At 38.2% G+C, this 25,181-nt stretch overlaps 1 protein-coding gene across 2 annotated transcripts in view; it reads right to left on the bottom strand.

Moving 5' to 3' along the window:
• The window catches only part of CDK14 (cyclin dependent kinase 14), a 567,294-nt gene that overhangs the window by 223,617 nt on the left and 318,496 nt on the right, over nucleotides 1-25,181 (bottom strand). For both annotated transcript variants that reach the window (XM_036862811.1, XM_036862812.1), the window contains one exon: nucleotides 8,156-8,276. In XM_036862811.1, coding sequence (XP_036718706.1) covers nucleotides 8,156-8,276 — 121 coding nt within the window. The remainder of the gene's footprint in view (nucleotides 1-8,155; nucleotides 8,277-25,181) is intronic.

Raw genomic sequence — 25,181 nt, 5'->3', positions numbered from 1 at the left:
ATTTTCTCTAGGACAAGGACCTTAGCAGTCAACTGTCCATAAGTAAAGCCAGGAAGATTAAATTATCAACAAGAGTAGGACATTCGGTAAAATGTACACAAACTCCCCTTCCCTCCCAAAAGTGACTGAAGTGTCAGTTAAGGAATAACATTTTAAACAAGGATGAAATAGATAGATGAGGACACACAAGAAGATGAGAGAGAATTTTTTTCGTAAGTTGTGGATGAAGGTGTGGCAATCTAGGCAGACCATAGGCAGCTACAACTTCTCAAGTTATAGACAGAGTATTTATCCACAACAACTTAGAAAAGGCACATGACTTGGATATATAAGTTCTAGAAAGTGTAAAGGTGAGTCTGACAACTGGAAACAGGGTGGAGGATTGAAAGTTTGTACAAAGCAGTTGACCCATAGGCCTTCTCTGACCATCTCTCACCCCAACCCACCAGCAGGACACTGAGTGTTTATCCTCTGGAGAAATGAAACCCAAAAGTCCTCAAACTGAGGATAAAAGGTGAGAGCAGAGTGTTGCACAGAGCTGAAAAAAGGGAAATTAAGTAAAAAATGTGTTTAATTGGTCTGTGTATCTAACTGGCACCAACAGAAAAAGATACAATCAAAGCTCATTATCAAGCAATTTCAGAACACCAGGGATAGATGTAAGAACCTAATACTTTCCAGGGAGAAAGTATGATGAGGCACACAAATGATTGCAAATCTGAATGCAATCAGACTTTTCAGTAGCAATACTAGAAGCTCTAAAGAAAGTAAGCAATACATTCAAAATTCTGAGGGGAAAAAAAGCCTCATTATATACTCAACCAAAGTATATCAATCATGTGTGGGAGCAGAATAAAGACATTCTGAGAAAACTAAGAATTTGAAACTTATATTTCTAATGCATTCTTTCTTAGGAAACTAAAGGAGGAAGACAAGGAATCTATAATCAGTAAAGGTAAGAAGGAAAATGAATCCAACCCAGAACAGACTCTGATGAATTTACTACTTACAGAGGAGTAACAGAACTAATAAGACATATTGAAACACTAAGAGGCTAGCAACAGCAGGAAGCCATTACTTGCATTAGAAATAAAAGCCGGGAATTCCCTGGAGGTCCAGTGGATAGGACTCCGCACTCTCACTGCCGAGGGCCCAGGTTCAATCCCTGGTCAGGGAACTAAGATCCCATAAGCCATGTGGCACAGCCAAAAACAAAAAAACAAAAAAACTAAAAGCCATTATTGCCCCTAGGATCATAAAGGCCAAATGTTATGGAAATCTATTGACAGCTAGAGTCATGAAAAAGTGCTTCTGCACAGAAGTTGTAGTTAGCCATTCCGAGAAATATGGGTTAAAGCAGGGAAGAAGTAGGGATGAATATTCAATCCTCATACTTTTCCATTGCCTGAACTCGATTGGGAACCAGTAGCCAAGGCAGCTTGGAGGATGTATTCCCTAGGGGTCAGCCATCCAGGACATAGGGCAGGGAAGAAGAGGGTAGAGAACAGATGTGAAGGGAAACAGAGAACAACTAGCTTAGGACCTACAACAACAGGAGAGGGGGGAAACGGAAGTCCTAAGATGACAGATGTTCAGCTGTGCTAAGGCAAGAAATCAGAGAGCCGAGAGAGGAAAGTTTCAAGGAAAAGGTTGAGGGAGGGAGATGTCAAGAAAATTAAATGGAATTGACAGATTTGCTGATGTATTTGAGCATTTGGAAAATATTTTCCATATATAATTGACATCTTTTATGACTATAAATAACAGTAAGGACAAAGACAACTAAACTAATAAAAAGCAGAGACAATCATAAAGTCCAGGAAAAACCAAAGGTTATACAAGAAAGGATACATAATCATGAATACTACTTGACTTCACCATGAATAATATTAATATTTACATATTAATATTTCAAAATGTGACATAGATTCTATATTGGGAGAATGAGATGAAGGTGGAGTTGGGGGAAGGTTGATGGAAGAAAGTTAAATCTTTGTCTACTATACACCTACTTAGTAGCAATGTCTAAAATAGTAACTTAGAGATAGCAATATAAAAAATTATTTAAGACATGTGGAGATAGATCCTAAAAGAGTTGAAAGTAGTAGTTACTTCTGAGAAATAGGATTAGAGGATGAGTATGAGTGAGGCAGGAGATTACTACTTTTGTTATTGTTACTATTGTGGCAGCTATTTGTAACTAGTTATATCTGAAATAGGTTTAATTATCAAAATTTTCTGATTTGGAAACTGAAGATAAGGATAGTTAAGCGATTTGGTCAACTAAATTCACACAGGTAAGGAGTGGCAGAGCCTAATTTAGGCATTCAACGTATTTTCTACCATAACATGGCCTCCTTGATACAGAAAACCACTGTTAGTTACCATGATCAGAGAATCAATAGCTACATGAAAAAATACACAACTTGTAAAACATAAAAGGCACTAGTGAACATCCAATGCTATCCAAACTTTGAGTACTAACATATATTTCCGAATTAAACGCATGTGCACGCGCACACACACACGTAAGATGAGAACATCCTGGGCCAAAATTTCTCTCTAATTCTCTAGACATAGACAGTATGTGAATCTCCCTAAAACCAAATACAACAGCTTCTATTTCTTTGATATATTCTATAGCACCCTTGGATTGTATATTTTAATAGAAATACAAAATATTTAGCTTGGCTGGTTGATGTTCCAAAAGCTGATAAGAACACTATTTTCAACATTTATGGAGTCATATATTTCTTAAAGAATTTCCGCATTTATCCATCTCTTGCAGCTATGAACCAGTGAGGCAGCTAAGTATACCAAGGGCTATCTTAGTATCATGAAACTTAGTCATTGTGATTGTCTATTTAAAAATTATCCAAAAACCAGTTGTGGGTAACCAATTACTTTGCCAACTTTGATACAAGTGGGGGAATTTTTATTTGTTTTTAAAATATTTAGTAGTGAAAACTACATATACAATGTCTCATTTTATATGTTATGATTCAGCCAACCCATCATTAACAAGTGACCAAACATATCCATTGAAAACACACATACACTCTCTCTCACAAACACACACTGATAAACAACATGGGATGTAATAACCATAACCATGCTAAGCTTCTGATAGGATAAGAGGACAGGTTCCCTTAAGCATTCCAAAGCCATCACTAAATGCAGCACTGTGGCAGCCACTCCATAATGTCATAATAATCTAATATTAGAGAACTGTACTTTTGGAGACAATTTGTTATAAAGCAATGTAACAGAAGTTTTCCACAAGGAATAGCCAGTACCCCTTCAGTGTGAATTAAGCACTCAAATGCATTGTCTCTTCTGACTACTAGTATTTAGCAAATTACTGCTCCAGTGCTTTATGAGTAAGATGACCACATGCCACAGTTACATCCCTGTTTTACAACTATTGTCCTAGCAGAATTACTATTAACTCTAAAAAGTGTCCTGGTATGGACAATATACTCTATGGTCATCGCAATTTTAAGGGACTTCAGTAGTGGGAGTGGCTCAGAAAGTACTGCTGCCACCAGGAGCTCAGCTTTTGTCCCCCAGACACCCTTCTGACTACCCCTGTTCTTTTGTCATGTTCCATTGCATTGTCAGTGGCTACACTGGCAAGTCATTTGGATCATGTATTATTTGAACAGCTCTCAAGAGCTCTTAAAGAGTTGTTACTTTTGAGAGTGACTAATTTGAATCCTCCTTGGTCTCATGACCTGATTAATTAGAAAATGTGTAAATAATGTTGACAGATGATTTTATGTAGCCCATGAACTCAAATTCTCATTTTTTTACTAGCATTCTTTTTTAAATGGACACATTCGTTTTAGCAGAAGCGGTAAATGAGTAATGGTTAGAAGTTGTGAAAATACTTGCCAGTATAGATATTGGTCTCATGAAAATGTATTCAATCCAATGATTCATGTCTTAAGTTTATTTCAAAAAAACTCCACCCTGAATAAAATTATATAATATAGACTACTGATGTGAGGAGAGAAAGCAGTCTGCAAGGCTGTTGTGTGAGAGGGAAAGCCACCTACTTTGTTTGAAATATGGAAAGGATCCAACATGACTCAGATCATAGCCTAAATTCTCAAAGAGGTATTTTACTTATTTGTGTTTTGGAATCACTTTACTAGTAAAATAAAAAACAATTGCTTATAAATCATCTTAAGAGATTATGTAATATGTTATAAGGAGAAAGGGCTTTGGAATGGGTTAGCTCTGAGTTTGAATGTCGGCTCTATTTACTAACTATGACCCTTACTCTCTTACTTAGTCTCCCTGGGTTTTGTTTTCTTTCACTGTATCATAGAACAGTAGGTAAGTAATTAAAATGCGTAAGAGGACTTAGAATTCGGTTTGTGTTCAGTAAAAGTATCTATTATTGTTACCATTGTTATTACTATTGCTTAAGACAATTTATGATCCTCTTAAAACACTGGTAAACAAGCCTGAGTCCTTAGGAAACTTTATTTTATTACATAAATTTCCTTGGTTCAGGAGAGATCATTAAGGATGATGGCAGAACTCTATATTGCCAGTATGTATGGTGATTAGGCTTATTTAATAAAATGCAATGCTAACTGGCCTTATAATACTCAATAAATAGGCAATTTCTTTTCTGATATATGCAAAATCAATTTTGATGCAGACGTTTTTCTATATATCAAGATCAGTACGGAAATTTTTTTCTAACCACCCAGCTGCTACAATGTTAAATACATTAATTTTAATCCTAAATCAGAGATGCTATAGAGAAAAGGGTGATTTAATATGCAATCTCATTACATTTGACAGGCTTATTTATAAATGATTTGCCCCACATTTTGACAAGCATAGTTAATATGTTAATTAGCTTTGAAAAAGATGATGAAAGGGAGAGACTGACATGCTATCATTCTTTAAACACCATGTTGGGGAGCGCTGGAATTGACACAAGGTGGTATCACTATATATTGTGCCCCCCCAAAAGCACCGTGATGATGAGATATTTATTAGCTACAGATAACTTAGTCACTATGCTAAAAATTAATCCCTTAAAATAATCCCAAGTGACCTTCTGCTTTAGAAAACAAATGCCATTCTAAACATATTTATGAGCTTCTATAAAGGAATATAAGGCTTATTAAGAGCAATGACCTCGACAGCTAGAGCAGAACTCCTTGACAAGGGAGGAACTACACAGATAAGCTCCTTTTCACATTTGCACTTCTCTTAATGTGGTTTTCAGTACTTGGTAAGCCTTTTTGGTTTAGAAGCTTAAAGATGATTTCCTATGCCTTGACTTTCAAAGAGTTATAAAATCCAAGAATTAAGAGAAGCTATACACGAGACAAAGTCCAATTTGATTCCTCTGCTTAAACCCTCCTTCACGGAGGCAGACAAAGGTGTCAAAAACTATCTTCCTTGATGAGTTCTCAAATCGCACACTATATTCATACATCACCACCGCGCTGGAGACCTAGAGCAGTAAATCATAACAGGGAGAGCTCTGACTTCCATTGCTTGCTGCCAATGTTAATGAATAAGTGTCTTCATTAATATTTTTATTGCCCGAAGCTATTTAAACAGAAAAACTGGAAATTGTAACACTGTGTAGGGATCATTAGTTTTTAGTTACTACCCTACTGCCCCAGGATGGTAAATTAACTGTAAAAATAGCCTGAAACCACTGCCACCTGCCTCCCTGCTATTGTGTATGGTTTAATATTTGCACTTCTCTTTGGTGCAGCTGAGCCATGACTCAATTATAGTCCCATTTCTAGATCTTTGAACACCCAGCATCAAGGTCACTAATTATGCAAAAATCATTGTCCTGTGAGCTTTTCTCTAACTGGAAAAATACATACATTTTACCTGACTTATAGGAAAATAAAATGGCTTTTAGAAAATGGCTTGGAATGAAATCAGATTCAGAGTGACAGGCATAGCATAGACATAACTCAGATTTTAGGGCTTAGAAATGAAGAGCCAATAAGCATGGGAAACTGCTCCAACATAACACATTTACTATTTGCTTTTGGCAATGAATAATCTTGGCATGCAGACAAAAGGGCATTTGGGGTCTATTATTTTATATCAGTTTTCCTCCCTTCCACTTAAATAACCATCTTCTTCTTATGCTTCATTATGTCTCTGCTTAAAGCAAATTGGCAGAAAGCAACCAAGCCTTCTTCCGTAAGAGAATGGACACAAACAGGCACATACATGTCACAGAAAGGCTGGGGAGCAGGGGGAGTGGAGAGGCACAGACTGGAAGTCAAACACGATATATCACAAACAGACATATTAGCAAGTCCCAATCCATGTGGTCCTCTGTACTTTAAAGAGCACTTTCAAAGGTTTGGGAAAAATTAGCCACTAGTGTATAAAAAACAGCTTCTCCTCATTCTGAGGGTAGAGTCTGAACTGCCCTGCCAAGCAACTAAGACAAAACTGGCTCCAAGCCACAAATATTTCCAAACTATGTTCTATTAGCAGAGTCCTTAACTGACCTCACTGAAAAACAATCTAGAATTTCCATCTCAAAAAATAGAGAAAAACACTCTATAACTCATACAGATCTACACCCCATAAAAACAAATATATCCACGTGTACACAAAATGTTGCATATATTTTCAGTGGCTTTACAGATGCCCAAATCCCATTCCTAAGGGGTTGTTGGAATCTAAATTAAGTAAATCTACGCTGTACCTTACATCACAAGGAACCTGATTGTATTCTCTCCATAAAATGTTTGGATCAGGGCTTCCCTGATGGCACAGTGGTTAAGAATCCGCCTGCCAATGCAGGCGACATGGGTTCAAGCCCTGGTCTGGGAAGATCTCACATGCCACGGAGCAACTAAGCCCGTGCACCACAACTACTGAGCCTGCGCTCTAGAGCCCGTGAGTCACAACTACTGAGCCCACGTGCCACAGCTAGTGAAGCCTGCACGCCTAGAGCCTGTGCTCCGCAACAAGAGAAGCCACCGCAATGAGAAGCCTGCGCACCACAATGAAGAGTAGCCCCCGCTCTCTGCAACTAGAGAAAGCCCGCATGCAGCAACGAAGACCCAACGCAGACGAAAACAAAGGAAGGAAGGAAGGGAGGGAGGGAGGGAGGAAGGAAGGAAGGAAGAAAGAAAGTTTGGATAAAAAATATCAGGGAAGAAGCCAAGCCTTATCACAGCCTAATTTACTAAAAGTTCAAGATTATTTAGGGTAGAGCAGTGAAGTAAGTACAGGGCAAGAAGATAAATGACACATGCTGAAGCTTTATTGAGGTCATAAACATTATGCGAACATGTAGCTGAATTCTGTATGTAGGGCATCATCATTCATGGAAGATGATTCATGCTATCAAATAGCCATGTGCTACGTGAACTGTTTTACTCTGAACACAATTGTGAGTCTAGAAAAGGGATTTTTCTATTAATAAATGACATTTTCAACATTCACTATTAAGCCTTTCCTGATTGCTAAAAAGAAGGTTATTCCCTTATTTGATTTAGATCACACTAGACTGGAAACTCATCACAGTTTATCATTAATCATAATTACACATTAAACCTTGCCAGTCTTTGGGCCTCCTATAATAGATTTTTAAGTTTTGCTAAACCACTGTGTAAAACTGTGACTCTATTGAAATTAAACTTACTCTGATATTTTTAAAAAGTAATCATTTTATTTCATTTTGGATAATTGGTACCAACAGTTTTCAGGGGTATACTGTACCAAATTTAGTACATTACAGTCACAGCAAAATTTTCAGACCACTTATCGGATTTCTGTTGTGAATTTAAACATGCTCCTACAACTTCCAACCCATACTGCTGTTTGGAGATATATACTTCCTTGTTATAAAATAAATCTACAAATTAAGACCCTTAGGGAGAAAAATCACCAAACTGACAGTTAGAAAAATGTCTCTGCCCCTGTCCATCAAGAACCATTACCAGACACCATCTGTAAGGGAGTCCCTGATTAGGGAACATTCCCAATTATGTTTTCAAAAACTCCAGTGGTATTGCCACACACAGGCCAACACTCCAGCACCATTAATCTTCATTCAGACTGTTAGGATGTTTGTCTAGGCTTGACCCAGACCAAGCACTACAGATAAATTAGCTAGAGTAAAGCTTCCATTTCTCACCACATGTCAAGGCAGGTGGAATATTCTGTCGAGCCCAGGAGGACATCTGGAGGTCTGTACCACAAGGTAACCACTTCATTGGAGTATGTGTGGCTAGGGACAGATTTTGCTCTTGCAAGACCTGTGGGTTACATGAAACATAAAGAAGTTTAATAGGCATTAATAAAACAAAGGAATTTAAATTTGAACGTTCACAGTTTTAAAAGGTCAAATGTGATATTATAATACAGAATCACAAATGCAATGTCAAGGTTACTAGAAAGGTTGGGGAAAGCATATTGTGGTCTACCTGTTTCAAATACATGTTAATAACCAATAAATCATTTATATTTCCTAATATAGCACCAAGAATCTAAAAAAAAATATCCCAGGAGAGTAAACAAATGATTCATAAACTATTTGATACTATGCAGAAGTTTAGAAATTTCCTGGACTTTCCAAAGAATGTCTCATGGTACTTTAGTTCTGAGAGTTACAAATAAGTGTGATAAGGAAAAGTCCCAAGGTCAAATACCTTTGAGAAAAGATGGTTTAAAAAGTAAAACAGGTTTCCATACTGTGAGACTTCTCACTGCCCTTAATTTTTCTAATGTGTACGGTGAATCTGAAAGATGAGAATATGACTCTTTTCTCAAAGGGTTTTTCCAAAACTTCTTTTGGTTTCAGGGTTCTGTCAAACACTCACTAAGAAATGCTTATTCAGGAGGTTCATTTGAAAACCACATAAATAAATAATTAGAAAGGAATAGTTAAATAAATCTGGTATGTGGAAATGATGAGATACCATATAATAAATTAACTTGTTTTCTAAGAATGTTTAAAAATTGGGAAAGTGGTCACAATAAAATGTTAAGTGATAAATTACACGCAGTTTGACCTCACAACAATAAATATTTATACACTGAAAAAAGACTGGTGGAAAATATATTTGAATAACCTTAGTGGTTAGTTCTGGAATACAAGATTATCTGGTTTTTTAATTTAATAAGTTTTTCTGAGTTTTTTCCAAGTTTTCTACAATGAATACATAATTCCTTCAAAAAACACAAAATCTATAGATGTTATTTTTTTAAGAGAAAAAAATCTGTGCGATAGCTTTCTATCTGGGTATGTCCATTAACGAGAAGTGTAAAGTATTATTTATCACTGTAATGCTCAAAGCGAATAAACATTTTTACAGTGAACCTACCATATTTATTTTAATGTTTTGATTATTTAAATTTTTATGTAGTACTTAGGAACATAACTTTTCTCATTTTATTAAACACTTGGTATTCCCTTTACTGTATTACACGTAAATGTTAAAATTAATAGAGCATCTGGTGAGAAGATGAATTTCTAATTAGTTCAACTATGGTTACAATAACTCAATTTTTCCTACCATGCAGTTTTTATAACAACACAATGGCATATTATAAATTGACTAATGTTTATAAGTATTCTATATTAAAATGTACAGATTATTCACACACAAACATACCTACACATGTATTGTCCCTAACTTTTCTGCACATGAATAGAATAATTATTTCTGATAACAGATTTCCATAATAACCTCTACTCCTTTTATCTGCAAGGTTTTATCCTACCTCAAATAAGGCAAAACTGAACAACAGATAAAACAGTCAGGGTGGTAAAGTGTTTCCAGAGTTTAGTGATCCCATCAAAAAGTTTAGTTCCTCAAATGAGCATGTTTCTATACAGACTAAAGAGCTAATAAGCACAAGTCCTGAAGTAGGTTCTGACTTGTTCCATATGCTGTTGTCAAGGCAAATGGGATGCCAAAAACATTCAGGCTGGATTCCCTTGGTTTTGCCAAGGCCCTGTTGACAGAAAGCTAGGCCAGACGGATAGGAGAATTTAAGAATCTGAGATTTTCTTTGACAGCTCAGAAGACCAGACTGGTTATAGAAAATTGTGATATCTCCAGTTTTAAAGGGAGAACCAGACCTCAAAATTACCTAGAAATAGTATAAATCTAAATAATGATATGTGACTTCAGGTCAGTTATGCCCACTCTGAATATAAGTTTGTAAAACTTATTAAATATTTCTGAAAAACACAAATAGAAAAAGCTCTTCATCTACATTATTTTTCTCCATCTCTTGTTTCAGTCAAGGACTGCCCAAACTCCATTCACATGGGTCACACAACTTCCCAAATCAACACTGAAAATGAGTTTTCAATATCTAACTCTTCAATGTGTTAAGACAGTTTCTTAAAATGGTTTGCATGTAAATGTGTCATATTGAAGCATGTTATTATATCTTTAAGATACATTCTTCTGTGTCACTTGAGAAAAACTCTTTCACATCTCACTTTAATAGAGTCAATTAAAACATATTCTTGTGGAGAGTGTCCTGTATATTGTTAAACAAAAGGTTTTAACCCTAAAAATATTTATGTTCAGTTAAAAAGATAAGTAAATCCCAAAACTTTTCAGGGAGGGAGCACATTATTAAAACAATGACTCAAAAGAAAAAAAAGTACACCCTGAAGTAGAAATATACAACTGCATTTTTAAATAAATATATTTAGTAAAGATATTGCTATCTATTTATACAGTTCATGCATCAAAACACGCTTACTATGCAAAATTTATTAAACTGCATCCTCCGGCTGAAGGAAAACTGTAGGACAGGATTAATTAGCACAGCATGTGTGAAAGCTTTCTTTCTCTGTTCCTTGTCAGTTGCTATGGTAACACTACAGGAAGAGAGCTACAATACCTTCTAAAAAGGATGAAGTTCATGGGTTATTATCAAAACTTCTCATATTAATGTTCAGTTTGAATTAAGAGTCAAAAAGCAAAGTGAAATGCTAACTAGATGAGTATAGGTTATTTATACACTGCTGCTTTGGCTGAGTGTGTACATATGAAAGGGTGCATGTTCCTTTGGGCACCTAAAATGGCTTGCCTAACGATTCAGAGTATCCAACTTGAAGATGTTACCACTTCTAACTAAGGAAAGACCCTAAGAGCGGAGTAAAAAATCCTATCATTCAAGCCCTCTTGCCAATTATTCAAAGTTGGACAACCTTGATTCTAGCTAGCATGGTAGAATCTTAGATTTCCAGAAGAGTTAAGAAGCTTTACAGGTAAGCTCTTACCCAAGTAAAGAATTCCTTTTCATATCTCTATAAGATGGTCTAACTTCTGCTGCCACCCTGAGCCTGGTTCTACCCTCTGGCAGGGACACAAAGTAAATCATGTGACAGTTCTTCCAACATTTGCCTTCAGAAGACCAGCCCTTCGGTGCCAACCAATGGAGATTCTTCAGACCTTATCTTAAAAATTCTCTCAGCTGCAATGGATACAGTTGACCACTCCCATTCTTTTAAATTTACTCCCTTGACTTCTCAGTTATGCTAGAGATAATAGGAGTGACTTGGTCTGCTTCTGGAATCGTCCTCTATCTGCCCCATAACTGCTGGACTTGTCTAGAGTTATATATTTAAACCACTGCTTTCTAAATGTATTCACTCTGTGGGTAACTGTGGCTAATGCTGTGTTTTAACTGTCATCCCTAGGCGACTTCTCTTAAGATTTTATTTCCAGCTCATACTTGTCTGTGGGCTTCAGATCTGGGTCTACCCAATTCCTCACTAGACATAGGGATTGAGGATGTTCTACAGGCACTAAACTGGACCCCAACCACAAGTCTCTATGGCCAATTGCATCGTTAATACAGGAAATATGCTGTGAGTCCAGGGTCAAGTGCAATTTACCAGTAAACTGTTTTAGGTTCCCCAAACAGTAAAAGTTCTTTTAGCTGTACACTCATGTTCATTAGATTTCTATTCTATGCACATCTAATTATTCTTTCAAATTCTAATGCATCCTTTTTGCAGGTAGTAACATTGGTTGGAGACTTGAGTTATCTCTCTGACTCCATGGAGAAAATTGCTAAAACTAGCATTGGGGCTCAAGAATACTAATTCCCATGTCTTTGCTTTGACTAAGGAATTGAGGAAGAACTGGCAACACTGATTTGTTTCTTTTGAATTAAGTGGAATAATGGCAAAAGGTAGATGGACTTGCGAAAGCCAACTAAAATACAATATAAAGGAACATCTCTCACCACTTCAGTCTTTCCAGAGGATGTGCCACTGTTCTGTGCTTGTCAGTGGTTTTGTATTTTATATTAGAGCAACTCCCACACGTCTCTCTCACCTTACCTCATTCCCCAAACTGAATGATCAGAAAGAGTGTCTTGCTCTTAATCACAAAATCAATATTTCTAGGAAAGGGGCTCCTTTCTTCACAACTTGATTCCACACAGACATGACATACTTGGGTAACAGTTTACCATTAGGCTGTCAGGCTGAAAAGGGGAAGACTTCTCTATTCCGTGAGCTAGTCCACGGAGTAAGGGCAGAGGAAGGCTTTTATATTTCTTTCCCATTCCGCAGTCCTGAGAACTGGCCTGGAATTTATTTTAAATAGACATTTTTAATGGTGTCCTCTCCCTCCTAGAGGGTTTACATTAAGTATCTGATGATGCGCTAAAGCTATTTTTAAAAATTCATTATTGCTGCTCTTACAGTGTATCAATAAACAACCATCAATCAAAACAAAACAAAAAAGCATTTTCTTCTGGTGTTGCCCAGAGTTTTGGCTTTAACCTTTTGCCTCTGCACTTGACAAGTTTTCCTGGAGGATCTGATTTACTCCCATGTGTTCAGTTACTATCTGTCTGCTGAAGATCCCAAATATGTATCTCTACTATCAATCTTCCCCTAAAACTTTAGATTTCTAAATAAAAAATGTCAACTTAGATCCTCCATATGTATCTTTAAGATTTTTATTGTCCCCAATTCTCCAACCATTACTACCCCCTCCAGTGTTCTATAACTCACCACTAAACATCACCACCCATCCATTCACCAAAGCCAGAAGTCTTGTTTCGTTATAGGCTCCTTTTGAAACAGGAGGGAAGGGGGCAGGGCACAACCTTTAAAAGGATGACATAGCCCGAGGACACGACATAAACTGATTAGAACCAAGTAGGTCCAAGATGGCAGACAGTTGACTTCCACTAGACCTTGAGCCTCAGTATACGCTGATTGTAACACATCAGCAAGCTAAATGACACACCCACAGGTGCCATGACAGTTCCAAGGCTGATTCTAAATGTCAAAGAGTGGCTAGTGGCCCAGTTCCTGGAAATTCCCACCCCTTCCCCAAAATAGCTGGAATACTCCCCCCACTCATTAGCCTATGAAATTACCCACCCCAATAAAAACTGGCAACCCCATACCCTGGGGCTGCTCTCCCTTTCTGAGATGGACCATACTCTGTCTGTGGGGTGTGTTTCTCTCTAAATAAATCTACTTCCTACCTATCAACTTTGTCTCTCACTGACTTCTCTCTGCGATGAGAGATCAAGAACCTGAACTTCATTAAGTCCTGAGACCAGGTGTGTGATCTCAGTTGAAAGAGCGTGCGTTCAAGTCCCAATCTGGGTTTTGGCTGGGTTTGAGTCCCAGCCCGTGGGTTCAAGTCCCAATCTGAGTTGCACGGTTTCACTTTCACTTAAAAAATTTAAAAAATCAATGGATTTTACTTTATAATTGCTCTCTTTTCTTCCTCTCCTTAGGTCCTCATCATCTCTTGCTAGAGTATTACACTAGCCTCAGGTCTGTCCACGGCAAATAGTTATCAATTTCGAAATACATCCTAGACAATAAATGACCTACATTTACTGAGATTAATTTTACTGAAAATTAAAGTTTAATCGGAACACTCTTCCATGTGAATAATAAAAGACTTGAATGCCCAATCTGCCCCTATAAGCATCCTCCAAACCTCTTGCCCCATATTTGCCATAATAGAAAGCAGGAAACGTGAGCATTTTAGGGACAGGTCTATGTTTTTTATACACTTAATATCACATGGTGTTTCTTAAAGTGGAAAAAAAGTTTTGAGATAACAATTATAATCTCCTTTCCTTTCCTTTAAATGAAACATCTTTGTTTTTTTTTTTCTGTCCAGATTTCTACTTTAACAGAAGCTACTCTTTACAGGATACCAAAATCCCTTTAAAATGTTATGACTGGCATTTGTCAGAATCTTTCAACTGAATAAGAGTAATCTCTGAAAACAAACTCTAATTAAAATGAAATTAAGTCCAGAAGACATTAAAACATGTTAAGGCAATATTTTATTTTGTTCTGATCTTATATTTTTATATAAGCATATATATGCTCTGACCTTTGAATTTTTTAAGTTAATAAATTATGCCTAACTTCTGTCTATCCTCAAGGGCACTTTTTTCATATCTTTCATTTGAAATAACAGAAATGATCATAATATTTTAATAAAGACATTCTAAACAAGAAAGGAAATTTTCAAAGAATTAAATTTTTTATATAGGAAGACTTTATTTTCTATTTTGCATAGAAGATAAAAACAATATATTCCTCTGGGAAATACTGCTTTACATGAAATTAACAGGAGTGGTGGTAAGACCAATTAGTCAGAGTTCTTTGGCTGACTACCACATAAGAAACATGCTTTTGCTACCAGAGCAGTAGTCTGCATGTTGGAAGACTTGTGATAAGAAAAAAACGAAATGCCTGACAGTCGTTCTGACACTAACGAGTTAGTTGTGTCTCCTTGATTAAGTCACTTAAGCTCTCTTGCTTATGTTATGTGTAAAATAAGGGGGCTGAGATCAGAGTCATCAAACTACGGCCTATGAGCTGGCTACCTGTCTTTGTAAATGAATTTTGCTGGAACACAGCTACGTCTGTTCTTTCACGTATTGTCTATGGCTGCTCTTGTACTCAACAGCAGAGTTGAGTAGTACATGTAAAGCTACAAAATTTAGTATCTGGCCTTTAAGAAAAAGTTTGTTGACCCATGGGTCAGACTAAGGAAACTTTAAAGTCCATCTAGGTACTAAAACTCAGCGATCCTAAGAAAATATTACTAAGAACCTTGTTCATTAAATGTATGAGGATCATATATGCTCAAGTTCTTAAAAAGCCCTTTTTAGTAAATAATTCCACCTCACTGATCCCATCACATCACATCTGCATTAGCAGAAAAATGCAAAATCATTTTCAAGAGCGTATACGTGAATATATCATCATTTTCACAGTTCACTGGTTTACATTTAATTTTCTAGTTTCTGCTTCTCAGTTAATGAAACTCATAGTTATTATTCCAATGCTAGATGAGAACACAACATAGAAAATGAATTTCATAACCTGACTAAATCGGCAATTTTGATGAATTTCCATATCCATGATGATGTTTCCAATTTTTAAAAATTAAAGGTAAAACATACTAAATTCATCATAAGAATCTAAGTTTTAAATCAAGACATAATACTCAGAACTTTTAGGCCATTTGCTTATAAATATGTATTTATATACCAAAAATATTATGAGCATACATTTGTATATGTTAAAGAGAGATTATTTATTGAACAACTGTAACTATAATTAGGTCAAATAAAGTAAGAATAATTACGATTTTATGCCAGAGGTATGCTTTGTGCTTAATATGAAAGAAGCCAATGTATAAAGATGAAATTATCATACATACGTAACATTCGAAATAACAACCTATGCTCATTAATTTTTTTAGCTTTGAAGAAAAATAATAAATCAGAGTGAGTGTTCCTCTTGGAGACTTTATGAGAAAATCATTCCCATTTCCTTCCTAAACCACCTAAAATTTTGTAAAAAGGAGCGGGGACAATACCCTTACCTAGTCTTACCATAGGTAATATAAAAATATGAGAATCTGTGGAAAATATGCTAGTGATTATAATACAGAGGCAAACCTGATGAGAAATTCTTGAGCAGTTACAATCTGTTGGGTATTCTAAGGGTTTTAAATGTGTGATGTCATTTAATCATTGCAATAACCTAGAAGGTAATATAATTATTAGTATCCCAATTATACAGACAGGAAACTAATTTACTCCTTGATCTACAGTAATAAGTGGCTATGCCTGGATGTGAATGCAGGCAGTGTCACCGCCTCCCCAGAGACACTGGGCATCTGGGAACAAACATGCTCCTGGGCTCCAGATGGGCAGTGGCATAGACTGAGTGGGTCCAAAGCCCAGAACGGTGACAGGTCAGTCTTGTGAGAGAGGGAGAGGGATGGGGTGAGGACAGGGAGGCAGGGGACATAGGAAAGAGAAGTGAGGAGAAAACACAGCTGGTTTTACTGAAAGGAGGTTCCAAAAGAATAAGTAAACTCAAGAGAAAATGACTGATGTTGTCTAGAGGGCCTCATAGAACAATCAGACAAAAAGCCCTCAAGGAAAAGAGAAGTTCCACAAGAGAAATGCTCAGGAACCTTCAAATTAGGGTTTGGTTGCTTAAATAAGAACAGTTCTTATCAGCTACTTTGTTTGTCTGTTTTAAAGTGGAAGTTGGCAGAAAGCAGTAGCCCCAGAAACGGAGTAGTTAGCCAGAAGGCTGCGGTAACTTGGAGAGTAACCGCTAGAAATTCGGTTTTTTTTGGGGGGGGGGTGGGATGCTCTTTATTTTACAGGACCCCAAAGGCTCATTGTTTTTTTCCAGAAACCTCAAACTTGGGTGTGGTTAAAGCTAATCTGAAGGATATGTACAATAGTAACACCTAAAGAAAAAGCTCTTCTGAGGTGTCCTTACTGAAGTGAATTTTTTTAATATTCCATGAGATGAAAATAGGCAACTATGCTCAAACTTGAACTAAGAGGTTTTTATGTTTTTATAAGGGTAAATGTCCAACTAAATCAGTTCAAATTAATGAGGGAATCATTGAGCCAATTCAAGGGAAAAAAAAGGTTTAGGTCATGCTAAGTCATTATGATATTTTAAAAATTTTATGGGGCTTCCCTGGTGGCGCAGTGGTTGAGAGTCTGCCTGCCAGTGCAGGCGACACGGGTTCGGGCCCTGGTCTGGGAGGATCCCACATGCCGCGGAGCGGCTGGGCCCGTGAGCCACAATTGCTGAGCCTGCGCGTCTGGAGCCTGTGCTCCGCAGCAGGGGAGGCCGCGATGGCGGGAGGCCCGCGCACCGCGATGAGGAGTGGCCCCCGCTTGCCACAGCTGGGGAAAGCCCTCGCACAGAGACGAAGATCCAACACAGCCATAAATAAATAAATAAAAATTAAAAAAAAAAAAAAAATTTTATGGTTGTTGCCCAATTTTTGTGAATTATTTTCTCCCATGCTTTTAGTTTTTTTCTTTTCTCTTTTCATACTATTTGAACAGAGGTCAAGTTATAGTTTGGGGTCTCAACACTGTACTCAGTACAGGACTTAGACATTATAATGAGAAGAAAATGTCTACTAAAAGACATGAACATTATTTTGATGATTTTTAAACTTTATTTGGATGATTTTAAAACATGTTTTATGACATCTGGTGACAATCTTGGTTGTCCTGATACTGGAGTTGGGCATTACTAATATATAAATAAACTTTAAATCTCCAAAAGGAGGTATATTGAGCATTTGGGGAATATTTTCAAAGATACATTAATTCCATGAAATAAACATATATCACAATCACTGCAGGGATGAGTCATATAGCTTTTGTGCTGGAAAGAATCTAAGACAGTCTGTCTTCTATATTATCATTTTTTATAAGGAAGTTGAGGTCCACAGTTGTATCCATTCTGCCTCTACTGTTTCAAATCCATTCCCTTCTTTTTGTGCTCACTGCACTGTCATTTTAGGCCTTCATACTTATTCTTCTGGGTCTTGAATCTTAGAAAGAGCTCCTCACTGGTTTCCCAGCTGCCACGTTTGCCCTTCCTATTCCTTTTCCATAGTCTGAGGAAGAGACAGTTCCCTGTAGTGTGCAAGAGCTTCCTCTGTGCGCTCATGTGGGACCCCCACTTACAAGCTGCGTGATTTGGGGCAAGTGATTAACCTAGCTGACTTTTAGTTGCTTCATGTGTGAAATGCATGTGGTAACTTTGCTGGATATTCTCTATTTGCCTCTCCTGATGCATTCTTGACTCTTCCTCCTTCCTGTTCTCTGCCTACCTCAATGAGCTTGTAATTACAGAGTTGTTGGTCCCCTGGCCTCAAGTGCAGTTTGGCCAGTGGGAGGCACAAGGACCAAAAATCAGAGGGAAGGAAAAAAGTGAGGTTGGTGTATTTTTTTACCCTTGGCTCCTTCCCAGCTGGACAGGAAAATGGCTGTGGCTAAGTACTCCCTTGGAAGGCTACCACTCTTTTTTTTTTCTTTGGCCATGCTGTGCAGCAAGTGGGTGGGATCTTAGTTCCCCAACCAGGGATGGAACCCATGCCCCCTGCAGTGGGAGCGCTGAGTCTTAACCACTGGACTGCCAGGGAAGTCCCGGAAGGCTACCACTCTTGCTCAGTGGGTTCCAGAATCTATTTCTCTCGTAATCCTGCAGAGCAGAATGGTAAATGCTCCCCACTACTGCTAGCCTGGAGGGGTTTTACATCTTTAAACTTGCCCACAGTTTCATAAATAGTCCCTTCATCCAACTCTCCTCAATCACCCTGTTCGAGTTGCCCTTTGTTTTCTTCTAGGATCCCTGATACAATGACCACACCTGACTCCTAGGGCATTTGTGTGATTAAATGAGAAATGCATGGAAAGTGATGAATAGTGCACTTGGCCTATAATAACACAGTACATATTGGCTATTATCATTAACTAAAACACCATCTGATCAGGTCACTCCTCTGCTAAAGAGCTTAATGGATCCTCTGGGCTTTATTCTGAAAGTCCAAACTCTGAGAAATAATTCTGCTATTATTACTCCAGCCTTTTTTCTTCCCCTTCCTTTCTATGTTCTGTTATAGAACAGAACATAGGCAACTGTTACCTGCTTGTCAAATTACCTGTAATTATCTGATTTCATGTCAGTTTCTTTGCACAACATGGTCTCATTCCTTGGAATGCCTTACTCAGCTGATGGATTCCTACATGTCCTTCACACCTATACTCTGGCCAAGTCCTCCAGAAGCTCCCCTGACTTGCCCTCCCTCCCTGGTCCAGGCAGTGAGCCTTCCTCTGTTCTCTGAATGACAGCAGCCCTGAGCGTGCATGGACATCCCAAGTCATTCATTTACATATCAGCCCCCCTGCCCCCCCGCCCCACACAAGACTGCAGTTTCCCTGAAAGAGGACCATGCGTCATTCACCTTGGTAGCTCCAGCTCCTGGCAGGGCGTCAGCCCACAGTGAGTCTATTGTTGGACTGACATAGAGAGAGAGAACAGCACGTATCATGAACCCCTGAGACAGTGTTCCCATAGCAGGTGGCACGTGTTTGTCATCCTGGCCAACAGGGTGAATAACCAAACCCACCTCATCCAGAGCACCTCTACTTTTACCTGTGTTATAGCTTGGGAGTTTGTGTCAGATTTCAATAGAAAAAATCTGTTCCTGGGTTTAAAAATTTTAAAAACCTAATGCAAGTAAGATTAAATTACCTAAAAGCTCATGATTTTTTTTTTTTTTTTGGCCACAGCATGCGGGATCATAGTTCTCCAACCAGGGATCGTGCCCCCTGCAGTGGAAGTATGGAGTCTTAACCACTGTACCGCCAGGGAAGTCCCCTATGATTCTTTTTTTTTTTTTGGTAAGAAGTAAACCCAATATATATATATATATAATGCTTTAATCTCTTTATGATGTTCATAAATAAAAATACAATATCATACCATAAGGCTATTAATATACAAGTTACTGGTTCTTAATATAAGTGATGAACTTATTTTCCTAACAAACTCCATGATGTCTCAAACTTTATCTAATGTGATATTTAAAATTTAAATGGGGATTTCCCTGGTGGTCCAGTGGTAAAGAATCTGCCTTACAATGCAGGGAACGCTGGTTCAATCCCTGGTCAGGGAATTAAGATCCCACATGCCGCAGGGCAACTAAGCCCGTGTGCCACAACTACTGAGCTTGTGCGTCTCAATCAGAGCCCGCGTGCTGCAAACTGCAGAGCCCATGCCCCCTGGAGCCTGCGCACCACAACCAGAGAAGAGAAAACCCGCACGCCACAACTAGAGAGAAACCCACGCACCACAAGGAAGAGCCCACGCACCACAACAAAAAGATCCCGCGTGCCTCAACGAAGATCCCGCGGGCCGCAACTAAGGCCCGACGCAGCCAAAAATAAATAAAATAAAAAATAAATCTTAAAAAAAAATTTAGATGAATGAAACCTCAAGAATTAATCAATCTCTCCTCCAAAATTTATATCACATCTCATTCTCTATTCAACTCATTTGGCAGTAAGTACATAAAACTGTTTTATTCATCTGTTTATCTCTGTTTATCTCTCCATCTACATTATAAGCTCCCTATGAGCGATGATCATTTCTTACGATTGTCCCATTTCTTACCATCACGTCCCACCCCTTCTGCATCCCAATATAACAGAGTCTTTTGTAAAACGTAGGACTTAGACAAGACTGTCTAAAGCACATTCAGACAGGAGATCAATTTGCCTCTACTTACTGGAATCCCTGCCTATGAATTGAAGTGCATATATGTGTGAAACCAGCTTAGATTCCAACTACAATAGCAGGTGTCTCTTATTCTGCATGGCACCTTAGCTGCCTCTCAAAGAGTTAACTTAAGCACAGAAAGAGGTGTGCCCAGACCTGAGAGCTTCTTAAAAAAAACTTGATGAGCAGAAGTACAAACACACTCATTTCAAAGCTTCCAGCTGTTTAGTTTTACTGATAGGAAGAGACCTGAATTTACCTTCGCTGCTGACTGTTCCTTTATTCTAAGAAAAGCAACTTAACGGCAATTTCTGTTACATAAATGTAAAGCAAGTCCCTACCCACTGTTCTGGGGCAGGCTGTGAAATTAACTTGCATCTGGATGCTTCAAACAGACCAAAGGGTTTAATGTAAACTGGGTGCCTGTTTTGGCAGAGCTAATAGGTTTCTGAGGCTCTGCAGTTTATTTGAGGGAGACGTTTGCTGCCTCAAGGAACACAAAGACAATGCACCAATGCCTCTCCCAGTTCTTGATCAGAGGTTTTCAGGAACCCAAAGGACTGAAGAAAGGGTAGGTGGTGAGAGCTATTCTTCACCCTACAAAGCACAGGACCAATTAAGCCCAACTTAATAACATTTAAGTCTAAATCCTACCGAGATTACTGATATTGGAATGTTGGTTGTGTTTTGGTGTAAATATTAAGTGCTATGATTGTTTATTGGGGCTGCAGGTCAGAGCACCCAGTCCTGTGGCTAGGGGATGCAAGGGGGACCCCAAGATCTGAAATTAGACCTCTCAGGAGACTTAGATTCTCACAAGGAGGGAAATTCCTCTTTCTGAAGCCTTAGGGCCTGAATTCCAGGTAGCATCACTGGGGTGCACTCACCTGGGGGAGAGGAAAGCCAGCCCTAGGCAGAGAGAGGGATGAGCAAGAGATAAACAGAGAGAACCCTCTCTCCAATGCTAAGGAGGGGTCTCCAGGTTCTGAGCCAACCACTTTGAACGCAAGTGAGTAGTACCACTACCTTGCCCTTCCCCAAATTCTCAACTTTCATAATTGTTGTTGGAAATGATACCCTGATGGTGGCTGCACTGTAGCAGTCTAAGGGAAGGGCCTGTTTTGCCCTTGAGCAGATGGCAAAGGAGGCCAGAATGGCTGTGGCAGTGCCAGTCACCAGGGAGGAGCCAGCTGTGCCAGGGGCCATCATAAGAGGCACTTTTACATGGTGGCATTGAGAGGAAGAGCAGAGGGCAGGAACATGAGGCACCGGTTTCTGACACGAAAGGACAAGACCTGGAGGGCACGGGCAAATAACCACAGCCCACAGTGAGGAGCCCTGATGACCTGTGGGCATCCCTGCAAAGGGAGCAAGCCATCAGAAAATCTTGGGGAAGTATTCCAGGCAGAAGGCACAGCAAGTGCCCGCATTCTGAGGCAGGAGGGGGCCTGGCACATGGCAAGTATGATGAGGAGGCCCTGTGTGGAGGGCAGTACACCCAGCATGTGCTTTGGTGCACCCACACTTCCTGAACCCTCTCCCCATGCTTCCTCTGCCACTTCCCACATGGAATTCTAATTCCAACCCATCCTCAAATTCTCCCCTGATCCCCAAGATCAGAAGTCATTCCTCCCTGCTGTGGATTTCCACAAGATTCTGCTGCACCTCTGATCTGTCGCCCAGCACTTTACCTTGAAGCATCACAGTCACTGGAGAGTGATACTACCTTATTTAAGGCAGGGACCATGTCTGATTCTTGAAAGTCCCCAGGACCAGCCTAGACAGGGCCCAGAATGAGTAATATGTTCACCAAGCTGGCTGGTTGAACTGAACTTGGAAGTCACTGGGTGTGTTTCAGAAGTTTCAGAAAGTGATCAATGGCACCTTTATCCTATATTTATGCACAGAAAGACTTATGTGCATGGATACCTATTGTGACATTGTTTATAGCAAAAGACCAAAAATAACCACAAATTCCAGGAGGAAAATAGCTAAATAAATTATGGTACAGCTTCAAAATGCAGCCGATGAGGCCATTAAATCTGTATGTACTAATATGGAACCAACTATAATATACTGCTAAGGGAAAAGGCAAAATAAAGAACAGTGGGCATGATATATACTATTTGCATAAAAAGAAACATGCTTATACATGCATATTATGTCTCTGAAAAGAGACGTTAAGAAACAGGCAAAGGCCACTTGCCTGTGGGGAAAGAAACAAGGAAACAAGAAGGAGAAGGATACAATTTTCACTATACTCCCGTGTTGTAGTCTTGGAAATATCTATTACTGTTGTGCGCATGTTACCTACTCAACAAAAATACTTGTTTTTAAAAGAGAAAGAAAAGAAAAGGGGTCAAATAAGCCCTAATCCAGCCCTGTGCAGTCTTAGCACCCCCACCCCCTTTTCCGCCTCCACTGTTAAGATTTCAGCGTATGTATTCTTTATACTTTATAGCGTGGGTCCTAAAATAGTCATGGTTTGTAAACGACAGGCTTTCCTGGTGCAGGGAAACTGATGGCTGGCAGCAGTGAGTTAATGAGTGGGTGGAGCTGGCTGAAATAAACTATTATTTAAATATTCTCACCACTACAACCAAGTTGCCTTCTAAAGCCCTCGCTTGTCTGCATAATAACCAGTTTAGCTACTAAGACGGAGGATAAGCGTGCATGATAATCTGAATCATCAGGCAGTTCTGAAGTTAAAAACAAAAAATCTCCCTTGAAGGGAAACATGCTTTTGCAAGTATAATACTTAGAACAGAGTTCCCTCACATGAAAGTGTCAAGACTGCCCAAGCAGTTAGGATTTTATTTTAAATTTTTACAATTCATACAATAAAGGTTTCATTTCTATATCCAGTGTAACCACATGAAGGCATGCTGCTCTAAATAACTAAGAACTAACGGAGGTAAGACTATCAGGTAGATTTTGAGAAGTTCGAACTCAGAATCAGCAGCCTGACAATCTATTTATCCTCAGTTGTCAGCAAACATCACACATGCTGAATTTGAGAGGACCAAGAGTGTTCCCAGAAGACTGCCATGGTTTTAAAAGAGCTGTCAGCAATAAAATGTAAACTCATCTTGTGCTATACTAGACAACTGTCTTATCCTTTAAGAATTAAAGACAGAAACCTAACATCTGAAGTACATGTCCTTTTTAGAATCTGTTAAATATACTTTAAATATCCCCATCTTGTCAGTCCAAATAACTTGTTCTTCAAGGCATTTATCTTCACCAGTGAGGTTTTATTTGAAATCTTACAATGTAACTGAAGGCATTTTAAATTTAGAAACTTTCTTCAAACCAAATGTGAGTTCCGGAATCATGAATTCCTCTCTATTTTGCTATCCATTCTTTTACTAATCCTACTCATTCCTTCATTAAACAGTTCATTAAAGGAGCACAAAGGGGTAACTATACTTGAAATACATGTCTGGTGGTTAAGTAAAATTTAGTACATGTATGGATTGATTCATCTTTGAAATCATGATTGTATATTGAAATCCAAAAGTATGAGACAATACCTCATGGGCACTAAAAGACTCTAAATGTTTTAACATATCATTAAAGATGACTCTACATCAGATGTTATGAACAAATGCAGTATATATTTCTAAAAATAAATTTCAAGGGAATTAATCTTCAAAACAACAAAAAAAAGCCCCATAGACTTTTAAAAAACATATCCTTTACACTATATCATTTTCTATAAACTTGTTTTTTGTCTTAAAAAATGGCAACTTTACACATTTCTCACTTTTAAGTAAAAAGGTAAGTCATCTTATATAACACGTTTTTCCCCAAAACACTTTTTCTTGTTAACATCCAGTTTTTGCAATGTTTCTATCATGAAGTCACAAATGACTATTTTCTATTACAAATTACTGACTTTACCTAGTTCCTATGATAAGCCCATTCTTCCTCAATGTGTGAATTAGTAAATTTGGGCTGATTTTTAAAAAAATATTACTAGGTTTTAACTTAAAAATGGTTTGGTGAAGACAATATAACATTATAAAGTTGGATTTCTGAGGAAAGAGAAGATACATATGACAAAGGCCATATGTTCAGAGGTTAAAACTCCAACATGTAAAAGTGCTCTAATCGCAGCCTAGTCTGTAGGTATGCTCAATTAGCCCAAAGTGTTCTTCTTCCATGATAAGCTCTCAAACCCTGAGGATTTAGTAAGACTCTTCAAATGGTTATGAAACACTCACAAAACACAGGTAGATTAGTCATTAAAAAACAAACAAGTAACTATGCTGTTTAGAGCAGCAATATTACAAGAAAATACAATATGACATATGTCAACATTCGTAAAACTTTTGTAGGTTAGTGCCATAATTTAGGATCTACAATTTACGTTTCAGTTTTTGGTACTAATACTAATTTTAAGTACTCTTTTTTTCATTAACTGTTTGTTACTACACAAAAAGTTGGACAACATTAATTTATTCTAATTACACTTGGCAGGTTTTTGGAATATCACATATCTTGGACATTTTCAGAAATAATAACTTGTAAAAGACAAGTGTGCTAAATTAAAATGCTACAAATTATTTTATTA

This window comes from Balaenoptera musculus, chromosome 9 (assembly GCF_009873245.2).
Source record: "Balaenoptera musculus isolate JJ_BM4_2016_0621 chromosome 9, mBalMus1.pri.v3, whole genome shotgun sequence".
NCBI classification, from domain to species: Eukaryota; Metazoa; Chordata; class Mammalia; order Artiodactyla; family Balaenopteridae; genus Balaenoptera; species Balaenoptera musculus.
This window is presented reverse-complemented; position numbering and strand designations above follow the sequence as displayed.